Source organism: Barbatula barbatula, assembly GCF_947034865.1.
Source record: "Barbatula barbatula genome assembly, chromosome: 14".
Lineage (NCBI taxonomy): Eukaryota > Metazoa > Chordata > Actinopteri > Cypriniformes > Nemacheilidae > Barbatula > Barbatula barbatula.
This window is the reverse complement of record NC_136777.1, coordinates 9,264,213-9,291,383: the sequence shown is the minus strand read 5'-3', so window position 1 is coordinate 9,291,383 and position 27,171 is coordinate 9,264,213. Positions and strand designations below refer to the sequence as shown.

The 27,171-nt window shown below is 38.7% G+C and overlaps 2 protein-coding genes across 3 annotated transcripts; one reads left to right on the top strand and one right to left on the bottom strand.

The window, feature by feature from the left end:
- On the top strand, nt 1-14,489 carry fancl (FA complementation group L). Its single transcript, XM_079472905.1, has 14 exons — nt 1-231; nt 376-434; nt 560-620; nt 911-967; nt 1,113-1,210; nt 3,756-3,852; nt 5,335-5,403; nt 9,708-9,858; nt 10,162-10,245; nt 11,918-11,963; nt 12,293-12,374; nt 13,152-13,268; nt 13,372-13,443; nt 13,878-14,489. The coding sequence occupies exons 1-14, from the start codon at nt 142-144 to the stop codon at nt 13,911-13,913; spliced, it is 1,119 nt and encodes a 372-aa protein (XP_079329031.1). The 5' UTR covers nt 1-141; the 3' UTR covers nt 13,914-14,489.
- Nucleotides 13,532-27,171, bottom strand: vrk2 (VRK serine/threonine kinase 2). Of its 2 annotated transcripts, none has more exons than XM_079472903.1 (13): nt 26,241-27,171; nt 25,437-25,492; nt 25,281-25,350; nt 24,638-24,725; nt 24,386-24,494; nt 23,852-23,944; nt 23,435-23,567; nt 18,994-19,114; nt 18,676-18,734; nt 17,758-17,918; nt 16,029-16,151; nt 14,611-14,766; nt 13,532-14,389 (listed from the first exon to the last, which is right to left on the bottom strand). In XM_079472903.1, exons 1-13 carry the CDS (start codon nt 26,365-26,367, stop codon nt 13,994-13,996), a joined length of 1,692 nt encoding a protein of 563 aa, XP_079329029.1. In that variant the 5' UTR covers nt 26,368-27,171; the 3' UTR covers nt 13,532-13,993. The 2 variants fall into 2 exon arrangements, with proteins under 2 accessions (XP_079329029.1, XP_079329030.1); XM_079472904.1 differs by having other exon boundaries at nt 13,533-14,389; nt 17,758-17,915; nt 26,241-26,721.

Here is a 27,171-nt window from a genome sequence, read left to right as displayed (position 1 = left end):
TCTGACGTAGGCGACATTTGAGTCGTTTTGCGGGAAGTACTTTCGCTTTGCGATCTGTTGGTGCTGTTGCTGTTTTGTCTGCAGCAACCGATTATATACACGTTAAGTTTACCTAAGGTTTGCACAATATTTGTATGTATAATGTCGAACTGTTTGCTGATGAAAGAAAGCCCTATGATCATTTCGCTTGATAAGGAGAATACAGTCTACGATGGGTTCATTACAGCGCTGGTGAGTAAAGGCATCATGTTAACTAGCTAGTTGAACTTGTCCAAGTTGTCCGTTTATATCCATGAAGTCTGCAGTGTGTATGATATGTGAATGCCATACCAATAGCCAGTAGTTCAGATGTCACTTCTTATTTGTCTTTGACAGGAAAAAGACTTTAGGATAAGAATAACTTTACCCCCTGACCATCAGATGAAACAGGCAAAGTATGTCTCTATTTAATGTATTACTATATTATATTATTACCTGGATATTGGATTATGAACAGTACGTTTCAGTGCCGTTTGGCTGTGTAATCATATTCATTGACTTGTCTTTTATGGTCTTGTAGATTGCACTGTTGTTGGCAAATGAAACGTCTACTTCATGGTTATCAACATATTGTGAAACAGGTAAGGTAAATCAATATAGGAAATAGTTTCCAGCTATTTTCTCACCGTTCAAGAAATGCGTCTCAATTAACATGTAATGTTAGTTGAGGAAAAATAATCATTTTCCATATGCCTGTAGGATAAAAAGATAAGATTTATGTTGTACCCTGCCTGGATTTATGTTGTACCCTGACGGGTTCATATTCATTATTTTCTTATGAATTTAAAATGATTAATAATTAACTCTGATGTTCGCCCTCATTAGTCAAATGAACAGGTACAGGTTTTGATATTCTGTTTTGTTTTAACAGAGATTACAGCATTCAACAAATTTGATGGGTTTTATCCTGGAACTCAGGACTGTACTGGTAAATATCGCTTTAGCGATATGATTTTATCCCTGGGGCTGACAAATGTTTTACATCATGTAATATTCAGCATCAGATTACCATAATAAGTGCATGGGTTGTTATTGAATGAATGTGCTTCTCCTTATTAACTTCTCTTTATCAGGAAGTGGCGTTGAAGAGCCAACCAGGATGCCAGTCCTTTTCACCACCTCAGTATTATTCCCAGCTGATAACAGAGATGGAGATTTTAGGATGGGATAAGTATGAGGTTTTGAGTTGTGGCCTTCCTAGGATCACATTGTATTCAATTGTACCGTGTTTAGTCATGGTTAAATCTGATTCTTTTGCATTAGATAGTGTAAAGGACAGCAGTGGCATGTATGTCTGTCATCAATGTTTTATGCAAACATTCATCTATCTTGCTTTGTAATAAAGGGGCTAATGTGGTGTCTGTCAGCCATGTATCAAACTGATTTCAGAAGGCTTCTCATTTCCCACTTTCTATTAATGTCCAGAGATATAATTATGATATTAACAGATGCAAATTGGTCTAATTGGAGACCCACTCACAAGTTTAATGGGGAAATGTAGAAGTTGGTTTGGAAATAAGGTGCACATTTCAGACCTGAATTGCGGTCAGAAGCATTATACACTAGCGCTATCTGTAAATGCACTTGAGATTAATTAAGATGCTTAATTCGTGTCTGTGTTAATAGCCTCAAGTCCGGCACAGTTGTGGCCTCTGATTGGTTTAGGAAGGGGGGTGTGCCGCAGAACCTGGTCATTTTAATGAGTTTTAGTTGCCTTGAAGAAGCCACGTTTACAGTTAATTACTGTGTAGATGGGGTCATGCCAGTTCTCCCCTCTTATCCTCAGAAAAGTTCAAAAGAGTCAGATATTTAGGAAATTACAAAACATCAGTTTCTCCCGCTTTAAAGTGTATGTAAGTGTGCAATTTGGACGTTCACAGAAAGCATTGGGTCATTAGAAAATCAAAGTGGAATATTTTGACTTTGATCCCATTTTGCTCCTATTTTACTGTGAGAAATTGCATTTTGTCTGACATCATCATCCGAAGCTGTTCAGAATTTCTTTGACAATTGGTGCATAGGAGCCGTGGTGAGAGGTTGTCACACCATGCACATGTATGAGAGAGAAACGCGGGCCTCTCACTGTGGTCTTTTAACACCCCGCCAAGATAATGACACCTGAGCAGGTATCCTATTGGCCAGTCTCCTCACCATCTCACTCTAGCCAGCAGTTATATTTTAAAACCCATGATCCCTGGTGGCACCTGTGAGAATGGAATAACTGTACTATTTTCAGTAGCTGGGTTTTTGCATGTCTGGATAGTTGATAAGAATTGGTCAGAAAGCGGCCCTGGCTGTATTACAGTTTGCATTTTTTCTTTCTCCCGTGCTCTTCGAACAAAAATTCTTGGTATGGCTTTTTGCTTTCATCTGTGGCCTGTTTGTATGCAAACATTCCAAATGTTCCTGTGCCGTTTATGAAGGAAGCTGATTTTCTAGTTGCAAATGTAATGTTCTCATCAATCCTCCCAGCAAGACGTCGAGCCGTCAAGCTGTTTCAATCAGCTGAGGTGAACAGCAGCGAGGCCTGATACTGTAGCAACGGATCCCTGTAGAATGCAAAGTGACTGAATGGGATTCCAGCTCAGAAAGGAGATCTCAATTTTTGAGCAAATGAATGATTGGTGTGATTTTGTGCCAAAAGCTCATGTAATTGAATGTGATACACAAGGTTCGTCCCGGGGCTTTGTGGGTTGTGAGAGAGAGAGCCTGAAGTTGCTGCTGAATCTACTGCACCCCAGCAAAAGAAATGAAATGTTGTCTGAATTGCGAGCTTGCAGTTTGAATTGAAGGTGAAGAGATAAGCATGGTTTTTCAAGCTTCGTAGTAAATAAATCTGCATAGTTAATCGCATGTAGTTTATGAGAAAAAAATTAAAACATAAATAAAATATGAATGTTGTCATATATTTAAATTCTTTCCAATTTGTAGTTGTGATCCATTGCAAACAGTATAAGTATATGTTACAAAATTGTCACTAGTGAGTTGCTGTAGTGAGAAAACCTATATAAATATACAGCATTGAGAGTTGGTTATATGCTGCAGTAATAGATTTGAAGTGTAGAGGTTTTTCTCCAAGATGTTTTATGTGGATCTAAGTGCTAAGAGGTACATGTGGATATGCGATCCTGCAATCTTTGTCGACGGGAACCCTCAGAGCAAAGTGTGCGTGCACATACCAACCACAAAACGCTGTTACACGACTCGTAAATAAGCTGCTGAAATACGAGCGTGTCATGTGAAGTGCTGGAACATTAGCAGGCATAAATCTGTTGTGGTTTGGTGTAGTCGATTCAAGACTTTCAGCACCGTTTGGAAGGAGAAAGCACTGTGGATGTCCGAGTTGCATCTTAAAATGAGAAGTCAACGAAAATCTATTTTCTTTAGGCTTTGAGGTCTGGGCCTCACTAATCCTGACCATGATCAATGTGCCGTGATGTATATATAAATATGATATGATTGCTTTTTGAGTGTTTTAATAAAAACTCTAAACTATATGAAAGGAGACTCTCAAACTGTCTGATGCATACACTGGTGTGGAATTTTAAAAATAGATCCTCATCCCACCCCAAGTTCCTGGCAGATTTTTTTGTCATGTAACCGTCACATTCCCGCAATAAAATATTTGTTGTATTTATTTATAACAATGATGTTTTGACAATGATGTCTGATGTGTATGTGGTCTTATGTGTGATGCTATTGATCTGTTTTGGCAGGCTGCTCTTCATCGATGCAGAGTTTTGCACGCTCAAGCTGAAGGCAGAGGACTCTGCTGGACGTCAACACGCTATTACAATCAAACTCAAGTCCAAGGTGAATCCCAGGGTCAAGACCTGTTTCATCTCTAATTTTCTCTCTCAATTATATATATTTCTTTAACCAATTTATTTGGATCAGTCTTTTTTGGTTGGGTCACACTGTTTGTATTCACTGAAACACATTATGAAAAAAAATTATAATAATAATCTTATTTCATTAATAATGTCGTTATTGATTTATTATTATTATTATTATTGTTGATTGATAAATTAAATATTCTAAGGTAAACAGCGCAAAATAGCGTAAGTTTGAAAAAGCGCCAATGGGAGTGGAAATGTTTGCGGGTGGTTTACTAGCAAGGCACACATTTAAAAACACAAGCGAAATATCTTATTCCCATAATGCAAATGTGCAAATTGGCTTTTATTCGGGTCGTTAAATAAAGGAGCAAACAACTGTACAATGACAAGTGCAAACCTTAGTAAATCGCAACTCTCCTCCCATAAACTGCGTCTGAAGAGGAAACTTACATATGCAATAAGGTCAGTCCCTAAAAACAGATGCGTCCACACCCTTTTAGCGCTAATTTTCGCTGCGTGTCTTTTGTAAATACCAATAGTAGTTTTTTTTACGGCAACGAAGGCCTTTGCTCTGCCGCAAACTGTTAGTAAATATGGCCCTATAGCTCTTTGTTTTTGTCTGTGAAGATTTGTTCAGTGAGGTAGTTCAGACTTAGTATTTTTGTGGGTCACAGATGCAAATGTACAGTTTTCCTAATCCAGATTCTCTGTGGAAACAACTGGACTACAAAAAAAAGAGCATAACTTTGGTTTTAGTATCTAACTTTAAGCAGTTGGCACTAATGTGCTGTGAATGTAAGATTATGCTGAGAGATGGAGAGGTGAGATTGCGGCAAGGCCTGAAGGAGAAGCGAGAGAGCCCGTGTGGATGCGGTGACAGAGATAAGACCGTGAGTGAACTACATAAGGTGATTACAGGGGCCACAGCATAAACAGAAAATTATGGCTGAGTGCTGGGCTATGAACGTGGGCTCGGCTAGCCGTCGGACGTATGGACGTGTTGTAGATGCCAGTGGCTGTCCACACAGGGTCCTGATGAGATTCAGCAGGGCGTGAGAAGCCCCTTGTGCCCACCGCCCTGCGGTGAGCTAAAAATAGCAGTGATCTAACCACCTCACATCTGCTCCTCTTCCCATAGCCTGACACCTTTCACAAGGGTCTCCGTCACCCAACAGCGGCTCGCGCAACAGGAGTCGGTCAAGGTGTCTAAGTTGCTTGTGGGTTGTGAGGTCTTATCCAAACATGTATTATTGGTTGTTATTGGATTACTGAGGAGGTTGAACTTGTGGGTCCCTCTGGGAAGTGCTATTTGTGTCACTCATATACTTTACTTGAACATTAGATGCCAACTAATGCAAAAGTTGATTATGTATTTTATTTATTTTGTATTAACTTGATCACAAAGATTCTTCGTCTTAAACATTCAAATTATCGCTTTGTTTAACTTTGTTGTCAGTATCCAGCTGAGGCCCCAGAATTCTCTGCAGACCTTCCTGTTCCGTTGACCATCACATGGACCGCACAGGTACTTATTAGGTCTTATTTTCTAAGTAAATATCTGAACAAATATGAAAAAGTTTTCACTTTTTTATTTATACCACTGAAATTAGCCTCTCTTTTAATCACAGTTAAACTACAATTTGTTTAATTACCAAAGTTTTTTGGCATATGAAGGTGCGTTTCTGTTGATGAAAGGTGTTTCGTGCAGCATTGTCGCATTGATGTTGCTTCCGTAAAAACAATACCTCCACTCACAAATGCTTGAACCGTGCCAAATAAACCAACAGGACGGCGATCTTGAAAGCTACATACATTAGCAGCCTCTAATGAGCCTCCGCGAGTTTCCTCTTACGTATAACAATTAAAAGCGAGAATGGAGACCCATTTTTTTTACTGTCGTTTTCATTTTATCATCGTCCTCTGGTTTCACCTCCCACCCTGAAAATACGCTCCGCTTCAGTCATACGCTTGCTCCAATTACTTTGAGGTGGATGAAAGCGACTTGGCGTTCCACGCAGCAGTGGAGTGAGTTGGGGAGGGAGCTGAAGCTGTGTCGGGTGAGAGATGGCAGCAGAACATGGCTGTCTGACAGAGAAGACCAGCTCAGCACACCGCAGCCTTCTGTTGGGTGAAGTCCTGCTGGGCTGCTGATGTCTTGATGCATCTCCTCTTTTCAGAGAAGAGAAGGGTCTGTCCGAGCTCCTCTCACGTACATTTGAATGAGCGATGATTACCTGCACTGTTGTGTGTGTGTGTGTGTGTGTAGTGTATAATGTGGATCAGGAGATTTGGATGCAGGTGTGTCTCAGCCCAATTTACACTCAGCAAGTCACCCGGCCAGACTCCTGGTGTGCAGAGAGAGATGATGCTCTCTGCTTGAGTTTTCACTTCTCAGACGGTTTTCAAATAAATTACACCATAGCTGAACTTGTAAGATATAACATACAGTAATAATGTAAAAAGCCGTTTAAAGTACATGTATATTTGTACACAGGTTCTTTATACAGCAAGTTTGAAATCATGTTAAAAACATACTGTAGTTTTAGGTTCTCTTTCTAGTAGTCAAAAATATTATCTACAAATGGAAATATTAACCTTGAGATGTAAGAAATGTTGTTTTATCAAAGGTTTTCACCATATGTAAAGGTCAGATGTCAACATTTGGTGGTTTAAATACCAAAGTCTCTATTGAAGTTTTTAAAGTATAGTTGGGTTCCATCATGGTTCCTTTATATACTATTAGGATTGGGTATCTTTTGAATATTAGCGAGTTCGATTCTGCTTATCGATTTGATTCTTATCGATTCCCAATTTTGATTCCACAGTTCCTGCATGGTCATTTAGCTTGCTTATTGACTGCTTTGCAATATGTATACACTGTACACACACACATACATCATGGTTAAACTTAACTTAATGAAACTATGGTAAATTTGTGGTTCTGCAAATACTATAGTTGAACTATGGTTAATTTTCATATGGGCTTTTACTGAGATATCAGCAGATCACAAGTTAACACATGCACGTTTCTGAATATATGAACACAGGAATTAAAATAGTAATTTCAAGGATCCGATTCCTAACCTTTCGGTTATGATTTTTGATTTTCGATTCCCAATACTAACTTGTATAGTATGTGAATAACAATCATCGCTCCTCTACAGGACATAGACCTTATTTAGGAACTTTTTTATTGTTGTAGACAAATAATCAGTTTAAATCATCTTTGCTGCTAACGGTGGGTCCTTCACTATTATGGACCATGCAAATGAAGGAAAACGGCATTTCTTTGTGTCCAATTATTGATTTATTTACTTGACACTTGATCACTGAATGAATGTTAATGCACCATTGAACATCAAAAGGAGGGACCTATAATAGGAAGAATTAACAGAACAGTAAGCATTGTGTCACCTCACTAGCGATGAATCCATTGTTGTTCCAATTTTGGGCACATTTCCAACAGAACTTCAATTATGAGGACATCTCACCTGTACCGTATATTTAAATAAAAGCATAACTATAATCACACGACCGGCATTAATTGGAAAATAATTGCTGCGTCTTTGCACCTGTGCAATGTTAAATGGCGTGCGCTGTATTGGCACAATGACCCGTCATATTAGGTTCATGTCGGAATATTTCCTCCCTGTGTGGTTCTGGAAAACGCTCATGCAAATGAACGTGTGTTGTCGGTCTCAATTCCTCTACTGAACACAAATTACGACAGTACTCTTGCTTTTTATCGCTCTCTCTTTCTCTCTTCACGTTTATGCTGTATATTTTGCCTTCGTGCTACGGTAAAAAAAAACAGAAGTCATTTGATTTGTTTTGTTGTGTTCAATTACCAGCTTTGGCTGCAGCATTCAGCTCAGCCTCGGCGCTCCAATTTAACATGTATGGAAATGTATCAGGTACATAATCAACACCAGCATGCAAATGATGTGACAAAAGACAAAAACATGAGATCCTCTAAATACAGAAAGTCCTCTCCCTCTTAAATCAGCTGAGATTGGCTGTATTATGTTGTTGAGATATTACAATGGTGCGAAATTACTGTTGACAAGTGGGATTTAACATCTGAGGAGGAGCTAAAATCAATGTACCTTGCGTCAAAATACACATGATTGCAGTTTGAAGTTGTAGCTGCACCCAGTTACATTATGCCATTACTATTTTACCTGCTTATAACATTCCCCTGGTGTCTGATATCGATCACAAAATTAGACCTAAACAGTTTCACCAAATGAACTTTCCTAAATCACAACTAATAAGTTCTCCCTATTTTTCATAAAAATTTACTGAGTAACTTTTAATCAAAGTCACTGAGTGCAGCTGACTGGTCAGAGGGGACCTGGCCCTCCCGGCTGATACTGGTTTCTCCCGAGGTTTTTTCTCCATTTATTTATCATTGGAGTTTGGGCTTGCTCACAGGGAGACTGCATTTATTAGATATTGTTTACTAGCATGATCTTGCTTGTTCTATAAACATCACATTTTTATGTCATGCTGTCAATCTTCTACATTTGCAGTTGGATGACTTTGTCACTCATGAGGTTTAATTTTGTCGAAATTCAACAGACACTGGACTGGAATCACAAGAATACATCTAGAAATGCTGAAAAAAATAAATCGTCATTTTGGGTACGACTATTCATGTTGACATCTTAAAGCGGCGTCATCGCAGAAGCTGAAAATGTTGAGTTTCGATAACACTCCCTTTCAAGCCTCCAAAGTTAAGTACAGGTGCGATCTGACACATCTTTGACGCAGAATAAGCCGTTGACCTCTTGAGCAACGCTAAAAATAAATTGCTGAATGTGGCTTTGAGCGGAGAGGATCTGGTGTCCAGACTCCAAGCATTTTCATTCTGGTCTGAGATTGGTGACCTGCACTTCCTCGCTCTGACGGAACGGACTGAAAAGGGGCCAAACCCTAGCAGCTGTCAATCATCGGCTGTATTTAATGAGCGACCATACTCAAACCATTAGCTCTGCCTTACAACCGGACAGCTCCAGAGGAAACAGAGGCCTACAGTGTTTGTGTATGTTAGAATTTGAGGAAACTGCTCTGGTGAACTCTAGATGGGTCGCCTGTGGCTCTCTTTGCTGGAATTCTCTTGTTTGCAGATGTATGAGGGGTCTTTTCCCGTTCAGTCACTTTTTCTATTTGATTTGTTCGTGGGGCTTTAATCAATAGTTTGTTGACAGGTTGTTGATGAACACTTGGCAAAACTTCAATGGGACTTTTTCCCATTTTCCTCAACTTTGGATGGCTGAGGGCTGAAGAGTTTGTATAAAGAAGTGAAATGAAACCATGCATGTGGGCAGAATCAACATCTTCCATATGTGTTCAGTAGTGTTCGGTAGCTGTTAAAGACAGCCTAGCCGATGTCTGAAAAAGCCCTCCTGTTTCAGCATATAATGAGTTGCACAATATCACATGGGTGACACTTTTACTAGGAACCAAACATTTCTGAGTTGACAACATTAGGATGCGCTGCTTGTTTTATTTAAGCTGCTGTATTTCTACATTTGTCTATGTATCAAGATTTGGTCCACAATTTTTTCCCCATATACCACATTTTATATTCTACAATTTTTGATGGTTCTGGATAAAAGCTAAACAAAACGATTTCCTGATCCATTCTGGGACTTATTGATCGTGGAAATATTCTTGAATATTCCTACAGCACCTTAAACTGACTTAAATTTATTTAACATTAAAGGCATAGTTCACCCAAAAATCACGTTCTGTCATCACTTACTCATCCGTTTGTCATTTCAAACACGTATGAATTACTTTCTACTTTCTTTTTTCTGTTCTTAGAGCACATTGGCGCATGTCCACAGTCAGTTCCTGCTAAATGTGGAGGGTCTGTCCGAGTTCTGGTCCGTCATGGATGAAATCGACGAGCAGACATGGGTGTTGGAACCAGAAAAACCCACTAAAGCAGATTCGATGAGAAGAATCGCTGTCGGTAACTAAATGGACTTCGCTTTACTAGGATTATTCCCTTCAGAAATGTACTCACCCTAATGCTTTTGTTACACTAACTTCTTTGTGAAATACGAAACTAGCTTTTCTTCTAAAGAAAAATGTGACTTTTGTTATCTTAGTAACCAAAAACTGTCAAGCACCAAAAGGCAAAAAAAGGAATGTTTCATTTAAAATGAATTTTGAATCAAACTACACAGGTTTGGAATGACATAAGGATGAGTTAAATATTGTTTGTCATGTCATATCAAAGGAACTGAGCTGCCATGTCGATGTTCTTTTGCAGGAAACAACGTCTCAATAAAGGTACAAATTGACCCCAGTCACCCCAAAATGCTGCCTGAGTGTTGCCTGCTCGGGGCTGAGCACGGTAGGCATTATTCATATCTGGAGATCCGTCTGTATGTTTATCTTCACACGGACACCATTTTCTCCATCTGAGCGGCAGCTCATACGCAAGAAAGTCGCTCCTCGCTCGCATGCTCTTGTTTTTCAATTACTTCTGTACATAAACGCGCATTTGCTTTACTGCATTTAGACGGGACCGGTTCAGCGGGACCGGCCTGGCTGACAGCCCGCAATATGTTGGCGCTTTTAGATTTAGAGTGAGATGATGCCTGAATGGAGGTCAGTTTGCACTATTTAAGCCGCCGTGATTGTTTCTTTAAATCCAAGGTCATGCTTGGCTGACAATGGCACACAGAACACATTGTCGGTTGCCTAGCAATGTTATTCATTGATATTAAATCCACACTTCAATAGTCAAGACGGTGGCAGTCGCGGACCCTCCGAGCGTGGGGTCAGACAGAAATATTGCTTTTTGCATTTACAAATGACAAACAGAGAGAGCAGCTATCACGTTTCTCCCAGATTGATCTCTCGGGTGGAACAGCCGTGATGAGCACGTTTTATTTGAATATTTCCCTTTTTGTCAGACTGTTTGTCACAGTGGGAAATGACCGGCTCTTTCGCCGCTCTACTGTGGCATTTCTTAGAGAGAACAGAGATTAGAGGTAAGAAATGAAGCGCTGTGCATTGTCTGTCAGCACTCGAAGATCAGGTGAGGAACGCTGAATGAGAGATGAGGTCGAGTTAATTGAAACCGCTCGGCTACATTAAGGGGTGAGCACTGTTCTTGCGGTGCACTCCCTCAGGCTTGTTTTTGCCATGTAGATTGATTGATATGATTTATGTTGATGACATTTCTGTCTCCCGTTGCTTTGCAAACATTTTGAAACCTGAATTGTGTGTTTAATATTGTTTTTACGGAAACGTTAATTAATGTGTATGCTTTTTAAAATAAATATTGTAGATGAAGATGTCAAAAACAAACTATGGTTTTCTAGATAGCTGAAGGTGTTATGAAATAAAACATTTCAAAGATTAGTTCACATAAACATGAAAATGTACTCACCCTCATTCTGAATGACTTACATCATTCCTCAAATGAATCCAAACAACTCTGGGGGTTAATACTTGTCTTCTAAGGTGATACAATCGATGTGCAAGAGGAAGAAATTCATATTTTTTGCCTATTTAGGGAAAGCTCTGAATTGAAACATACCTGTAGTTCATGATGTCCCAGAAATGTAAGATTCTTCCGAACATCTTTTTGTTCGACAAAACGAAATGTATACAGGTTCGAAACAACTAGAGTGAGTAAATGATGACAGAATTTTTATATGTGGGTGAAGTATCCCTTTAAAGTAACCGTAATAAAGAAAATAGCGATTTTCCACTGTTCACATTGCTGCACTGCAATACCCAATTTGACACACATCTCATTTATCGTGTCTGTTTACATTCACTGAAGACAAATCAAATGCGTTTACATTAAAGTCCTGCGAAGACAGACAATTCAACCGAAAACTTTTAGACCAGTCACTTATGTGATAGCAGCTGCCTGTCAGTCAGACGTGTGGACTTTATATTGCTACTGGAGAAAGAGTGGAACTGTGTTACATGTAGTATGAATGCATGTTGGACATCCTTATTGTTAATGCAGTTGTTTTTATGATTGTAATTCTCGTTTTGTCTTTTAGTGGTCACTCCTTTAAGGAATAAGTTGAACGCCAATATGCATTTATGGTAAGAATGCTTTTTGTGATTACAAAATATTATATGGAAATGAATGGTAATTCGTGAGAAAGCAATGTGTTTTGCTAAATGTTCAATGCATATTTCCTGCAGTTTGCATGGAATGGATATTTTACAGTGGATGTTTTAATATAGTGTAAAATGAATTAGAAGTCTATACCACACAGTGGGATATTTCTTGGCCCAGAACATTGATTCACAGAATGATATGGCCAAATTGTCTGGGCAGTAATGTATGATATGTATTCATTATACCATCATGAATTTGTTGTATGCGTTTAATTAGTGCATAAAGGTATGATTTCCTCCTCTCCTCATAGGAACCCTGACTGCAGTGTCCTACAGAATATGAAGGATGTGTTGGAGATAGAATTTCCATCGCCTACCACCCACGAAAAATCTGTACATTGCATATTTTCGTCTCATACGCTGCCACTTACAATTAGTTTCACAGCGCCATCTCATCTGAAGCTCGCTGTTTTTTTCCTCCTGCTTTTCTCTTTATGTTTTTATCATCGGGAGAGGTGGCTATGGATTTCTTTTAAATGGGTTGTTTACAGATAAGATCATTACAATAACAAAGGTGGCAAAATCTTCAGCTCTATCAAGAGCTGTTTAATCATAGCACCACCGTTTCTCTTTTTTTCCCGTATGCATGTTTAATGCTTTCTGTCTTTCGGCTCGGGGGTTGAAAGGGCGCTGTGTTTATTCACAGTCTGTTCCGCAGATTAATACTTGACCATCATTAACATTCTAAAGTGAGAAAAGTTTACTTGACAAAATGTTGAAATTGTAGACGATACAGTATCATACATCTGTTTAATGAATTGATGAGGAAAAAACCCTCTAATTATCTGAACAGCGGTTTGCAAATGTGGACAGTAGAGAAGAACAGAAATGCAGGACGTGTAAAGATCCTTCAATGTAGATCAGGCGGTTTTTACACAAGTATTGTCTGAAGCATAAATAGTGCTGATAAGCCCACCTGAGTCTCTTCATACTGTGGAAAGCATATACAAGGAACCATTTTTTATAAACTCTTAACCAGCGGTTTATACTTTCACAATTTGTTAAATTAATATTTTTTGTCCAAAGGCCCTTATTTGTACTATTTTGTGATAAGTGCCTTTAGATAGCCTGTTCTAAACTTCTCCTGATCTTATTTTGTGGTTGTGGTAGAGTTTCAGTGTGGAATGTGGTATCTGCTACTCTTATCGTCTGGAATCAGCCATTCCAGATCAGGTCTGCAATGACCCACGCTGTGGTCAGCCATTTCATCAGGTCTGTCTTTATGAGGTAAGAATAAAGCATTAGGAATAAACCCATATCTTGTGTAAAAACAAACAAAGAAATTACTTTTTTCTATCACAATTATATCTTTTGCTCTGTTTGTCAACAGTGGTTGAGAGGTCTGCCCACAAGTCGCCAAAGCTTCAATATCGTATTTGGAGAATGTCCCTACTGTAGCAAGGTATGGCACTCTGCTAACAATTCATGAAAACACTTTATATTATTATTAAAACCAATTAGTTAATGTATTAGCAAACAGGAACCAACAATACTTCAACAGCATTTATTACTCTTTGTGTTTATTTCATCAGTTAAAACATTTTAATCAAAGTTGTATCAGTTAACCTTTGATAATCTCAATATTATTCATTGTGCAATAACTAACACTGAAAAGGATTAAGTAATGCTGAAAACTGATATTGCTCAATGTTAATGCATTTAGTAATGTTAATAAATACAATCTTATTGCAAAGTGTTACCCAATTCAAAAAACTGAATATTAAAATTGCTTATAAAATTATTGTATTTAAACATTTTCAATACAATACAATACTTAAAATAGTTAATTATAATTGCAGAAAAGTCTGATCTCATTCTGATTTCTTATTGTTCCAGCCCATTACTGTGAAAATGGTCACACAAAACTCATAACTACAGTCTCTTCATTCAGAGCCATATTCATGTGGTACAACAGCTCCAGTGTCATGATCAGAGAACTGAACACACTGGAGTCATTGGAACAGTCGGAGTCGAAGGACAATACCAACTGCAGTCAATATCACAACAAATAAAATAATCAAGATCCATGTGTGTTTGGTTGACATGATGCCCCATTTTGATTCATTCACTGATTTTCGGAGGCCATCTGCTTCTCTGTAACCGTGTGGAGTCCATTCATTTTCCCATTCACAAACAGAACTCCCCCAGTGATCTCCACTATAATCAGGCTCTTCCCAGCGGTTGTAATTCCAGTTATGTTTTCTACTGAAGTTCCCCCAGTAGTCGTCTTCTCTGGCAGGTTCTCTGTAGTCGTCATTTAGTCTCCCAGTATGTCGACGCGGGTGCTCATAGTTATTTCTTCTTTCAGTTCCCAATGCCTCACCATAAAAGTCAGCTTTCCTTCTTTCCTGTTTAGTAGAAGCAGTTTTTCATCTTTTCACAATATATGTAAATGAGAGGATTGGATTGTTGCATATGAAAATATTATTTTATCAAATAAAACTTGCCAAAGATATTTTTATGTCTTGCGACTGTGATTTACAACTTCGATCTGTTTGGATTGCTATGAAAATAATTATTGATTGTGGTTTGTGTGCGCATTTGTTCTGTGCTCTGCTGCTGGTATTACTTGCTGGAGCGTCTGTCTCTGTCGTGCTCCCGCTCTTGTTTTAGGATGAGCTCGCAGAGGCAGGCTCTCTTCTTCAGTAGAGTCTTCATCACCGTCTAGAAATGCAGACCTTTGTTGGGAACTGCCTTTAGTGGCTGTTCTAGGTCTGTGTGGTCTCTGTAAAAGTGAAAACAAACTAAAGTAAATCACTCTGATAATGTTTTTTTTTTGGGTTCAATGGTTGTCCCACCATAAGTGTGGTGCTTTGTTTTAAGACTGTATATTTGTTAAACATTTTATGATATACTCAGTTAAACATTTAATCGGCAACAAAGTCGTTTTCAATCTTTTTTCTCTATTATATGAGCCATTCTACAGAATTGGTGCAAATTCAGAGTTTGAAATATTTTCCCAAAATTTGTTTACGTATGCAAATTGTATGATATCAAAGGTACACATTTCTAGTAATTGTGCAACAAATTTTCATATTGTAATTTCAGAAAGTTTCCTCTCTCCTAATTTTGTCACTACCGAAACACAATAATATATACTTTAACAAGAAGGACTATGTTTACATATTAAGATTTAGTTTAAATCTACTTTTTAAATATATTTTTGCCATTTTTAAAAATGTTTCACGTGTATATCAATAACAGTTACAATTTGAACAATATTTCAAGTTCTTTCTTTGTAAAAGGCATAAAATTGATAATACCAATTTCAAAGTTAAGGATTCATTAGTTTATATATAAATTATACCAAACACTATCATAACATCTTCGTTGATAATTCAATATACTTTATTTTTGAAAAAACAAGACATGTTACACACACATTTTCACTACTAAAACATATTAAGATACTAATGATATTCCTCAACTTTTTCCTCTCACTACCAAAACCATGATACCCAGTGAAATGTTTCGTTCATGACTGTTTTGGTAGTGACAATTTGTGAATACTTTTGAGCCTAGCTCAAAGATGCTAATCAGCACATGGTTTGCAAGCACACATTTGAACAGATGTACACATATAAAAACAAAATTTTATGGAATAACACCCAAAAAATCTTGCTTATTTGAAGAAAAAAGATTTTGTTTGTTTAAGAGTTTGGTAGTGATGTTCTAAAAGTAACACTCTCTTTCAGACTTTTAAACATTTACTTTAAGATGTACTCACCATTTAGCTATTAGATATATTATTTCATAGAATTAAATCATTTTAAAATAAAATATAAAATACATATTTTTTTACTTGGGACACCCATCTCCCCATTGAAAGTACCCAATAAATTATGATTTTATCTACATTAAGATTATTGATATTATAAATATTATTTGGGGGATTTTAAAAGATGATAGAAGGATCTTGGTAAACAACTAATTTGGGACAGCAATTATGTAGAAAGGCCCATAAAAGAAATGTTTGTAGAATTATACCCGCTTATGTGTCTCTCTATTCGGTGTTGACACCAGCATCTCTTCCTCATCATCTTCCTCCACGGTTGCCACAGCCTTTGATCTGGCAGGTTTTTTGTCAGTACGTTTGGGTTGGCTTGTGGTCTGTGGGAGGTTAAGTTAAATTAGATTTACAGGAATTTACTTGCTTTTGTCTCTAAGCGCGCTCTCCTGTGAATGCACAATGCTCTCTCCCTGACCTGGATCCAGAGAGGAGAGGACCTAACCTGATTGATGACATCTCCTGCTCTCCCTAAGGTGGCAACTGTCCAAACTAAATTTGGCCACAGATCACCACGAGGTCAGCTGTAGGCAAAATAAACTCCAGGAGTGTTGGAGTGACACAAGAAGCAGCTAGCCTCGTGGTTTCGGGAGAGCTAGGACATGAGGGGGACACTGATGATGTTGTTTTAGCTTTTTATACAAAAGGACTACAGTTCGATCTTCTAGAAGATGAACAAAACTACAGAGAAAATATGACTACAAAGAAAAGGGGATTCAAATCCTAATGCCCTTGGTGTTGACACTGATGTTTTCCATGTGTTTAAAAGGTACAATGAAAGGAAAAAGACAGTTCTTCAGAATGCTTTGGAAAGACTAATATATATATATATATATATATTTATATATATCAATGACTCTCGTCTTCCTACGTTGCTGAAATATTGTGATACTGAACTGTCACCCAGACTACCCAAGCTTTAAACAGAAGAATCATTGTTTAAACAAATCCTGAGGTTTAATCCAGATTTAAGGACATTAACATGATTTTTCCATAATGTCACACATTCCAAATCAAACACTAGACAACATTAAATGAAAAGTTCACCTTCAAAATAAAAATTCTGTCATTATTCACTAACCCTCTTGTCATATCAAACCCGTATGACTTTCTTTAAATGTCCATTGGATCAGTTAGAGTGCAGACAGGCTTCAATATTAACACACAAGCAAATGGTAAATATAATAACACCCTAACACCAACCCATCTCAAGATCCTCAAAACTGAGCCCTCTCTACTGAACCACGGATCAAACTGCTGGACATCTCCACATGAAGATAAGAGGCAATTCGGCTTCAGCAAAATGTGTGTATTCAACAGCCCCAAATTGGGTTGCTTGGGTTTTCATAAAGTTCAGCGGTTCAAGTTCGCAGTGAACAGTGAAGTGATTTCACTGAAATGAAGGCCTCTCCATTTCAGACCTCTTGCCATCCAATAAGCTTTTTGGCAAGGTGAGCGGAGGTTAACCTTTGACACCAAGGTCAATATTCACCAGTCGTTCCCCTTATACAGGGAAACGTGCCATTATTACCTTTTACCTGTGATGGATAGGGTTAGCAGAAACCCAGCGTGATGTTTTTTAAGCGCTAAATACACCTTTAGCAACTACATAAATGCATGTATGCAAAAATAAATAAGTAGGTATACTGTTCTAAGCTAAAGGCTTGTCACCAGTGTGTAAATCTCTCAAATCTCACTTCGTCCCACATCTTACACAGCCAACAGGCCAATCTGACATCTCAGAACAAGAGTGGGAGTCATTGTAGCAGGGAAAGGGTCACGGGAGCCCTCCCAAACCTAAGAATCTTCTCTCTCCCAGACAGATAAATCTGCCGCAGCCCACCGGCTTCCCTGAATGTTCCAGGTCTAGCTTATCTGGTCTCTATTAAGACTACTAGACTGCTGTGCCAAAGCATCACACACACTCACCCTTTGTGTGGCTGGCCTGGATGTCTCGGATGTTCTCGGCCTAGAGAGGTCCAGTGGGCCTTGCAGCCCCGGTCCTGACAGAACTTTCTTTAGGACCTGATAGTCCGGCTTTTCATTATAGCTTAAGGCCTTTACATATAACAGGAACCTTGCAATCTCTTCTGAGGAGAATAAATGAAAGACATCTGTTGGTAATAAGATTAAATATTGCAAAGGTTAAACAATGTACATCAGGTGTTTAGCAGGACAAGCTACTAGATGCCTCATCGTGATGCTTACGAAAACACTAAAATGTGTCTCCTTAAAAAGTGAGTTCCAAATAGCCATGAAGACTGCATCTGCAGATTTGCATAATTCACAGATAAACCCCAGCTAAAATGGTCCACATGCTTTATGCGGATGCAACCCGTGGCTGACCTAGATGCTTACCGAAATGTGTGGGCAACTGACAACGGACTACATTTTCATTCCAAGGGAACAAAAACCATATCTTCCTAACAAATGGATGGTGGCAGGAGCACTATGTAGAAGACCCTCTCTGTTCATACCAGAACACAAATGTGCATCTAATATGGTCACCTTCCATCCTTCACTGTAATAAATACTCCGGGTGCAGTCCTACGCCACTGCACGTTCTTTTTGTGGCAGCCCGACTGAACGTACGCCATGTGCGTGGCCGTGATGCATGTTAGAGGTCTTATCTTCCTGGTCCAGCTGCAGCCAGCCTCTCAAGGTTGGGGGAATAGGGTCTCATCATAATCATAGATCACAAAGCCCCCATTCAGGAGACACGCATACCCTATCTCACTGCCGAGGCGAGGAGATACTGCAGGAACGCTAGAGGCCATTGATGAAGGGGAAGCAAGGAGATTGGGCTGTGGTGAGGCAACTAAGTACCTGATCCAAACGTATACATACCTGTGGTGGAGCCAGAGGTGGACATGCTCTTTACGGAATCTGGCAGGTTAGACATTAGCCTGTGGTGAACGTGACAAAAGAAGAGGTCAACTATCATCATATTTAATGCATCAATTTGTGTTGCACATATAAAATCAACTCAAATCGAAATACTTTTTGAATCTATTTTAAACTGCGGAATATGGCTTTGGGAAAATTTCCTTCTTCAACTCAGAGTTGAGCGAATAATTTAGGCTGAATAAGCACATGAGGCCTCTGATCAGCAGCCACTACACACAACTCAAAGCGTAGACCTGCGGTGGAAGGGGGAGAGCATACTTGGCCTTTGCATCCTGGACCTCAGCTGGGTTCCTGAGAAAAGACCACCAGGGCAGAGTTCCACACTGCCAGTGGAGCAAGCAGTAGCCCAGTACCTCCAAATCTCCTCGTCTGGACGGGACTATAAGAGACAGAAACGATAAGACAAAACTGGGAAAGGAAGACATCAAAATGAAGGCTGCTCCAGAAGTGAATACGAATATTTTGATTCAATGGCCCGTCCACTGGCTGCTGAAATATGTCCTTATAAAAAAAGTGAAAAAGGGAGGGGTGCTGGTGATGGAGAGGAGTATTTTGTTTTCTCAGCTGGTGCCCTGGCCTCGCTCGCAGGCTAACGGGGCTTTTCTACGAGGGGTTGAGGGTTTAAAGAGTAGGTCATTTTCCTCCCACCAGAGATTCTTCTGTCTAGTTCGAACTCCTCATGTCTCTCTCTCGCACACCCTCCTTCTCTGTCTGGCCTGACCACTCGTCCCAGAAACCTGATCCTCACAGCCTCTGACATGATCCAGACAGCCTGTGGCCCGGCCCGACACTCTCTCCGACAGAGAGCCAAGCAGTAAAACAAAGAAATAAATGTCTGGGCCCAAATTGTTCCCATATGTTTCTGGATTCCATGGGGTCTCTACTGGCCTTAAAAGAAGAGCTTGGGAGTGTGCTCTTCAGACCTCCTCGATATCCACCTCGGCCGCAGTACATTACACAACTGCCATCTGGTGTAAAGGGATTTTGTACGCTATAGAGTTTAAAAGACCAGTATTTAGCCGCCTATTTATCTGCCTAAAAAGTTTGATAAAATACATTGCCGGTTTAATTTCATGAAGATGATTTCACCTGTTAGCACAAGGGGTGTCACAATATACCGGTATATTACAAACCATGATTATCAATATTGTGTTAATACTACGCGTATGATAATATTGTTTATAGTTCAGCACCTCAAAATTTATGCTTTAAGAGTCACAAATCTCACAATTGTTACTTTCTCTCTCTCTGCCTCCCTACACTCATATTTTGAGTGTGATTCATTTGCCAAAAAAGTTAAAAACACAAAATAGACTAAATTAAAGAAGAATTTGACTGATAGCAGTATTTATTTAAAGGGACGGTTCACCCAAAAATTATAACGTTGTCATAATGAACTAATTCTCAGATTGTACCACACTTGTATATTTTTTGTATACATTTTCTAAACAAAAAAATATATTTTTAATAATGTCAGGAACCAAACAGACTCCCATAGTATTTATTTTCCCTACTATGGCAGTAAATGGGGGCTGAGATGTGTGGTTCCTGTTGATTTCAACTGAAAAAAACAAACAATTTACTCAGGGTGAGTAAATGATGACAAAATCTTAATTTTTGGGTGAACTATCACTTTAAAAACATGTCAATAGATATCATGTTAATATGTTTACTGTGAATCTTTGGTCATGATAACCATTTATTGAATATTATTGTTACAATCTAATGTCTATGAACGGTGATGGTTGGCAAAAACTAATTGGGGGTGTGGTTTGGACCGACGTGACATTTGTTATTTACATTATGCATGCTAGCTAACAGAAAAACTATCCCAAGTAAAAATAAACAATGCAAATAGTATAAATACACTCAGGGGCGAAAAGATTTGCATCTTCCACTGTGTAAATTAGGCTTTAGACAGATTTAGAAAAAGAAAAAATACCCTCCTCATCTATCCTACCATTTTTTTAATCTCCCCTAAACACATTCTGCATCTGCCCTTACCCTATAGGCATATTTTATTTGTCTGGGAATGCTAGACACCTCATGGAATCAATGCAATTGTTCTCAAATTCAGGAGCAGAAGAGATAAATACTTTGGAATAAGTGAAGCCCCCCCTGCCCCCTCCTCACTCTTCAAATAAACATTTACATTTATTCATTTGGTAGACGCTTTTATCCAAAGCGACTTACAAGAAGTTTTTTACAGTAGCACATTACTGCAGAGCAATCAGGGGTAAGGTGCCTTGCTCAAGGGCACTTCAGCCATGACCTGCTGGCACTGAGATTAGAACCGGCATCCTTCACAAGCCCAACACTCTAACCATTAGGCCACAGCTGACCCAGGAGATTATTACTAAAGTCTTGCCAAGAGGGGGTTTCACACTTTTTAAAAAGCTCTATGGGAGTCTACCCCAGTCCGTCTTCGACAACGGCACTTTAAGCCACGCTCTAATGTTACTGCGAAAGCATCTGCTTATGAACAGGCCATTGAGTGTGAAATGGCCTCACTTCAACCCCCTGATTAGTCTTACGCCATCCAGACGGATAGCGGCAGCATCAAGATATGAAATATTCATTTTGGAACTGATCTTGGATCCCGGCTATTAAACTGAAATACATTTTGGGTCAGGCTGACCAATTACGGGTTGATTTTAAACTAAGCACTCGCGATGAATTACGTTCGCCTAAATTTATATCCGACTTGGATGGTTTTGTCTGTCTCGAGTTAACCTCCCGTTAAGCATGTCTCTTCATGAAAAGCTTCAACTTCATCAATAGGGGTAAATTAAGGCACGTCGTTTGTTCGTGCCTAGAGAGTGTATTAACTCAATACTGTAACTGCAGTTCATCTCCTGAGAAATTACCTATTGACTGCATTCATCAAAAGGGAAAATCTCAGCCTTAATCCATGGACGTCATTGATCCTGCCATGCCCATTACGGAGTCAGCCTCTCTGCCCGCTAGCCACCAAAACAGCTAGACCCATTAAGACGAGTATATAGCTTTTCTTTATTTTTCCTCTACCCTTGACCAGACTAAATTACCGAAAACAAAATTTACTCCAAAAGACTTACTACGTAGATGCGACCTTCGAGAAACGCATGTAAAACGTCCCTCTTTCCTCATTATGGGCACCTCGACTAAAGACCAAAGTGCACTATATAAGACAAACTCTGTAAACATTTTGTATGCTTCTGTAATAGGGAGCAGAAGGGGTGGGTTGCCTGGCCTAGTCCTGACACCGATTCACTCATAAAAAGGCTGATTTAAGAACGCCGCATTCCAGGCCTCGCACAACACCTTCCGTCAGACGGAAGCTGTTGTTCATAATTATGGCCTATTGTTATTCTGATTATCCAAAGCACCGTGTCAAACTCTTGAACCTCTCCTCCTGAATTTCAGCTGGCTCACTTCAACCCCACAGGTGATAATTAGGCCTTTAGCACGGGTTTAGCGGGACAGTGCTTGTCTGTGCACTCCTCACCATGGTAACGAATCAACATCTTCACGGGGTGCCAGGGGCCAGAAGAAAAGGAACACTCTGCAATCTGCATTCATCTATGGGGCAAATGGCGCTAATGACCTACACAACAGCTGTCTGCATCCTCCGTCAAGGCTTCAGGAGCAGTGACATCAACTCCGAGGCAGATATTCTCAATAGTAGCGAAAACACAAGGTTTGTTGATTTACGGCCTGTCTGCTTTGAATTTTGGATTTGTGAGTGAATCGGGCCACTCTCAATTCGGTGTGTCTATGGGATGGTGTTTTCCTAAACTCTCGTCTGTTATATCACTTGCCATGTGTGATTTATACTGTACAACTGGCCCTACATTTATGGAGCTGTAAGACAGAATCAGGACCATATGTAAATTCCTGCATATGAAAAGTTGTACAAATTGTATAAAGTCAGAACATGATCTTGTCTGAAAGCAGCCAGACCTTGGCTGAACCCGAGCGTGATTTACTTTCAGACCTATTAAACAATATGTAATGTTGATTCCACAATATGAAGCACACTAAATCATGTATTCTGCTGTTTCTACCACTAAACGGGTATAATAAATTCTCATACATCTGTTTGTCTTCTACATATAAAACCACCCCGATGACATTCAGGAGAAATACAATCAGAAATTCTTAATTTGTAATTAAAACATTAAACTTTAATGCGTTATTTATATTTCTGCTGACTGGGCATCATGTGTTTTTTCCAAACGCTAACAAAATTAACAGTAACTATAAGCGAGCTTTACCTCTCTGTGTATTCAGTATCGAACTCCTGTAATGTCCCATGGCCGACGCAGGTAAATATATTGACTTTGAGCCCCAGTGCAACAAAACATCAAAGCTTTAATTAATAGCAAATGCATACAAGATGCAGGTTATGACTTTGACTAATTAGGGAATTCTTGAATTAAGTCTGCCCAAGTAAGCATGGACAGAACAATCGATATCCAATAAAAGGGACTGTATGCAATTTACGACTTAATGTGTTTCCAATAGCATGACCTGGAGTTAAGGACATGATACTGAAGAGTTCCAGCCACATATACAAGACCTCATTACAGAGAGCGTGATATACAACGTGAATTCATATTTGCGCTAGAATCATTGTCCGTAAATGGCCGTTTTTACACATTGACATGTTTCTTTCTCAGTATGGTTTCAAGATATAAAAAACAATGTTTCAAATTACCTACTCCTTTGTGAGCATCAATGCTTGTATACTCAATAGTGCCATTGTGTCCTTTCTTTAGATTCTCTTTGTATTCCTTATGCTGGCCATTGGGACAATATCTGTATGACAGACCATAGTCAGCCAGGTACACCTGTTGGAGATACAATCACCATCAGCCACCTGTTTCTGTCCTACATGGTGTGTCTGTGCAAAGCATATGAGGTCAATTTTTAAGTTGTGACAGCAGGTTGAGATGTTAATTGATCATATTTAAGGTTTCCAAATGTTGTCAATGCTGGATGACAATCAATAAAAGCAATAAAAACACTTGGATGAGTATGTATTGCACTTGAATACTTTACACAGAAAAGATAGAAAACCAATTGTTTAGAATGTCCGTTATTGATTGTGGTAATGTGCATTCAGCAGACTTGCCTTGTTTGGATCTCGATGTCCCAATAAGAGATTGGCAGCCTTAATGTCGGCATGGACGTACTCATTGTCATGAATATATTCTAGAACGTCCAGCTGTTGAGGGCAAAGAGATAGAGGGGAAGGTTAACATGAATAATTTAGTAACCTCATGATGACCTACCGTAATGCCATAGGCAGATGAGCTGGATACAAGGCTGTTAGATGTCCAGGTACATCAATTAAAGCTTATTAGAGATCATATTATAGAAAGGTTTTAAATAAATAATTATAAAAAGTATAAAGAAAAGCTGGTTCATGTTCTTACTACATACAGTGTACACTAAATAAAGTATTTATTATGTTTAATTGGCTAGTATGGATTCAGCTGGTGATGTAAACAGTAATAAATAAAATATGTTGTAGGTTTAATGATTTTAAACATATTTTGTAGGAGTATAAAATATTTATAACGCGATAAGTTCACTTGTCAAGCTTACAATTCATTAATGCACTTATTTATAACTGAGACAAAGTCAAACATTAAGAAGGTCTCACCATAAGGACACCCAGCCGTAGTACTGTGGGCTTTATCAGTTGTCCACCATTCTCCTCGATCACCTTCTGCAGATCTGTGCCTAGATGGTCCATCACCATGAACCTGTACCTAACGTACACAACCACAAAATCAAACGACCAAAATGTACAATTACAGCTCAAACTACCCTCACTTATACAGAGAAATATCATGGCTAAATGTTTGTTTAAAGGACTGGTTAATGTCAAACTACTACATTTGAATTTCCATACCTTGTTTCTTTGTATTCAGACAATCCAGACCCCCAGTAGGTCGGTATCCCCAAATACTCCAGGCATTTAGACTTCTTCCATTTGTTTACTGTAAAGGCGAAATTAATAAATCTTTGGTTAAGGAGACTATTTTATACGTTTGTACATAAAAACAGTCAATGCTGTGCAGCACACATCTCTCACACACATTTCCTTCAATCTAGCCTGGATGAAAATCTGTCTTGACTGGCTGTGAACCAGAGTGACAGGTGGTCCGAGGCCCTTTGGAGAAACCAGCATCATTATCAGCAATTTGGTCACTCTCTCAGAATTAGAGCTCAAACAAGCCGGGATTGCACTAACGACCACAGAGGTGCATGTTTGCTTTTGTTTATTAATTCACCCAACCAGGCTAATTTACATCTATTGCCACTTCATCAGTGACATGCACTCCATGTTTGAGAACTCTCAGATGAAGATGAGGGGTCTTTCGCGTTTTCATTCAACACTTCTCCAAAGAGTGCATCTGCTTTTCCCTCCTTTGGCCATAATAATGTCAGTGTATATAATAGCTAGGCTAATAGTTCTTGCATTCAACAGAAATAATTCCATTACAGGACAGTAATTCAAGTTCGGAACATCAGAAAATTCATAAAATGCTTACCTGTATCTGGCTTGGCTGCTCGCTGGTAAAATTTCAACTCTGAGAATAAAGGTCCATTTTCATGATACTCCTAAAAATGAATTTAAAGATTACACACTTAGTAAAAACATAATTAAAAATGGTTATGAATTACATTTCATCAAACTTACTACTCACCACTTTGATCACAAAATCAGTGTCATCTCGCACAGGGACATCTAGATCACCAGAGGCTGTAAAACGTGTATAAAAGGTGAAACATCTACTAAATCTGAAAGTAACTATGTAACTCTCTCTCTTCTTCATACGGAGTGACATTCCAAGCCTTTATATCGGCACTAAACTGTGTGACATCAACAACACATATTACATCACATCTTAACTTGCACCATTTTTTGTACCACTAAGATTTATAAAGGTATCTGTATACACCACATTCCAGAAGAGGCTGGTCCAGAGGAACTTGCTGTTTCAGTTTTTAACACTGCTTAAACCTTCTATGGTTTTAACATTTACAACCAAATCAAAATGTTAAACAAATATCTTTATGATTGAATTATATTTGTAAGATTTAAAAAAACAATTAAATAGAAATAGAACCGGAAGTTCTGGAAGAACATACCGGAAGAATGTTTACGTCTTACTAAGTGGTCTATATTCTTCTGTTACAGCAAGGTACCTCATTTTAAATGCGTCTTATTATGAGCAATCTAATATATTTTTTTAATTCTGTACTTTGTATTGTCATGAAGTCAGAAGTGAGGGCAGTAATATAGAAACTACAAAAACTATAGACAGTGGCAGAGATCCATCACTTTAACCTTGAGTTTAAAGATACATATTCAAATCAAGGTCCACTTGATGCAATACCAATTTTCACAGTGCCCGGCCTATTCTGCCATAAAGTGTATTGCTATAGATGAAATGGAAAATATGACACACAGCATCAAAAGACACATGAATGCAAGGTAAAGCCATTACCCAGGTAAATCAGTCCAAAACCACCTTTCCCAATAATCTTGCCGATGCGCCATTTCCTCTTTTCTGAATCTGTTAAAATCCATCCGTCTGGGAGCTCGCTAGGTAGTGTGTATTTCTTTGGAGGCATTGTATGCTAAAATAGCACGTGGTACGTTTTCGATAGAGTAAACTTTAGGGGGAAAAACGACTTGTGACTGATAATATTTACATGAACTACACTAACAAACAATCAAAACAAAACTGAAACAAGGACCCTATTGTAAAGTCATTGGTGAAACTAATGTTTTTTGCCGGCTTTTTTAAAATGAAACCATTAAAAAAACGTGCTCTTGATAAAGAACGTCAAAACCATACAAAATAGTATTTCTGTATAAACTAAAGTAAACAGAGTTCAAACTAATAACAAAAGACAGGAGTAACGACAAATCGACTCCCCTCTCGAAATCGGTCCCCTTTAGGACCTCGCGTGATTCTGTTGCCTAAAATAACTTCTATGGGTACTCTTATAAGCGCCTGCTTTCAATTATTACAAAATTACATTACGATGGCGCTAATACTTTGTTAAAATTACCATTATTGTCTTTTTTACTAAATGCTTTATATAATGTACATAATCGAGGCTATGGGATGTGAAATCAAACAAATCTCGTTCTTACTGTTGTATTTATTTTCTATGATAATATCAAAAGTGATGTTTTTTGTCTATTAAGCAGATGTTGAGGCAGAAATACTGGCGTGTGTGTTACATCAAGCTTATATGCTCATAAGTTTTTCGTAAACTTACATTTTAACGCTTTTATTTTACCCAGTGGGTTCGCTAGAAGCTAACGCCGCTTCGGTTAGCCATACAACAACATATCGATGTGATCAGGCATTACAGCCACCTAGTAAATTGGGTCCTAAGCGGACACAATTCACACGGGGACCGAAC

Coding starts and splice junctions, on each gene's coding strand:
- fancl (XM_079472905.1), top strand. CDS start 142: ATGTCGAACTGTTTGCTGATGAAAGAAAGCCCTATGATCATTTCGCTT. Junction 1,211..3,755: donor GAGATTTTAGGATGGGATAA/GTATGAGGTTTT, acceptor CTGTTTTGGCAG/GCTGCTCTTCATCGATGCAG. Junction 5,404..9,707: donor CCATCACATGGACCGCACAG/GTACTTATTAGG, acceptor TTCTGTTCTTAG/AGCACATTGGCGCATGTCCA.
- vrk2 (XM_079472903.1), bottom strand. CDS start 26,367: ATGCCTCCAAAGAAATACACACTACCTAGCGAGCTCCCAGACGGATGG. Junction 25,351..25,436: donor CTGATTTTGTGATCAAAGTG/GTGAGTAGTAAG, acceptor ATTCATTTTTAG/GAGTATCATGAAAATGGACC. Junction 16,152..17,757: donor CCAGGCCAGCCACACAAAGG/GTGAGTGTGTGT, acceptor AACCTCCCACAG/ACCACAAGCCAACCCAAACG.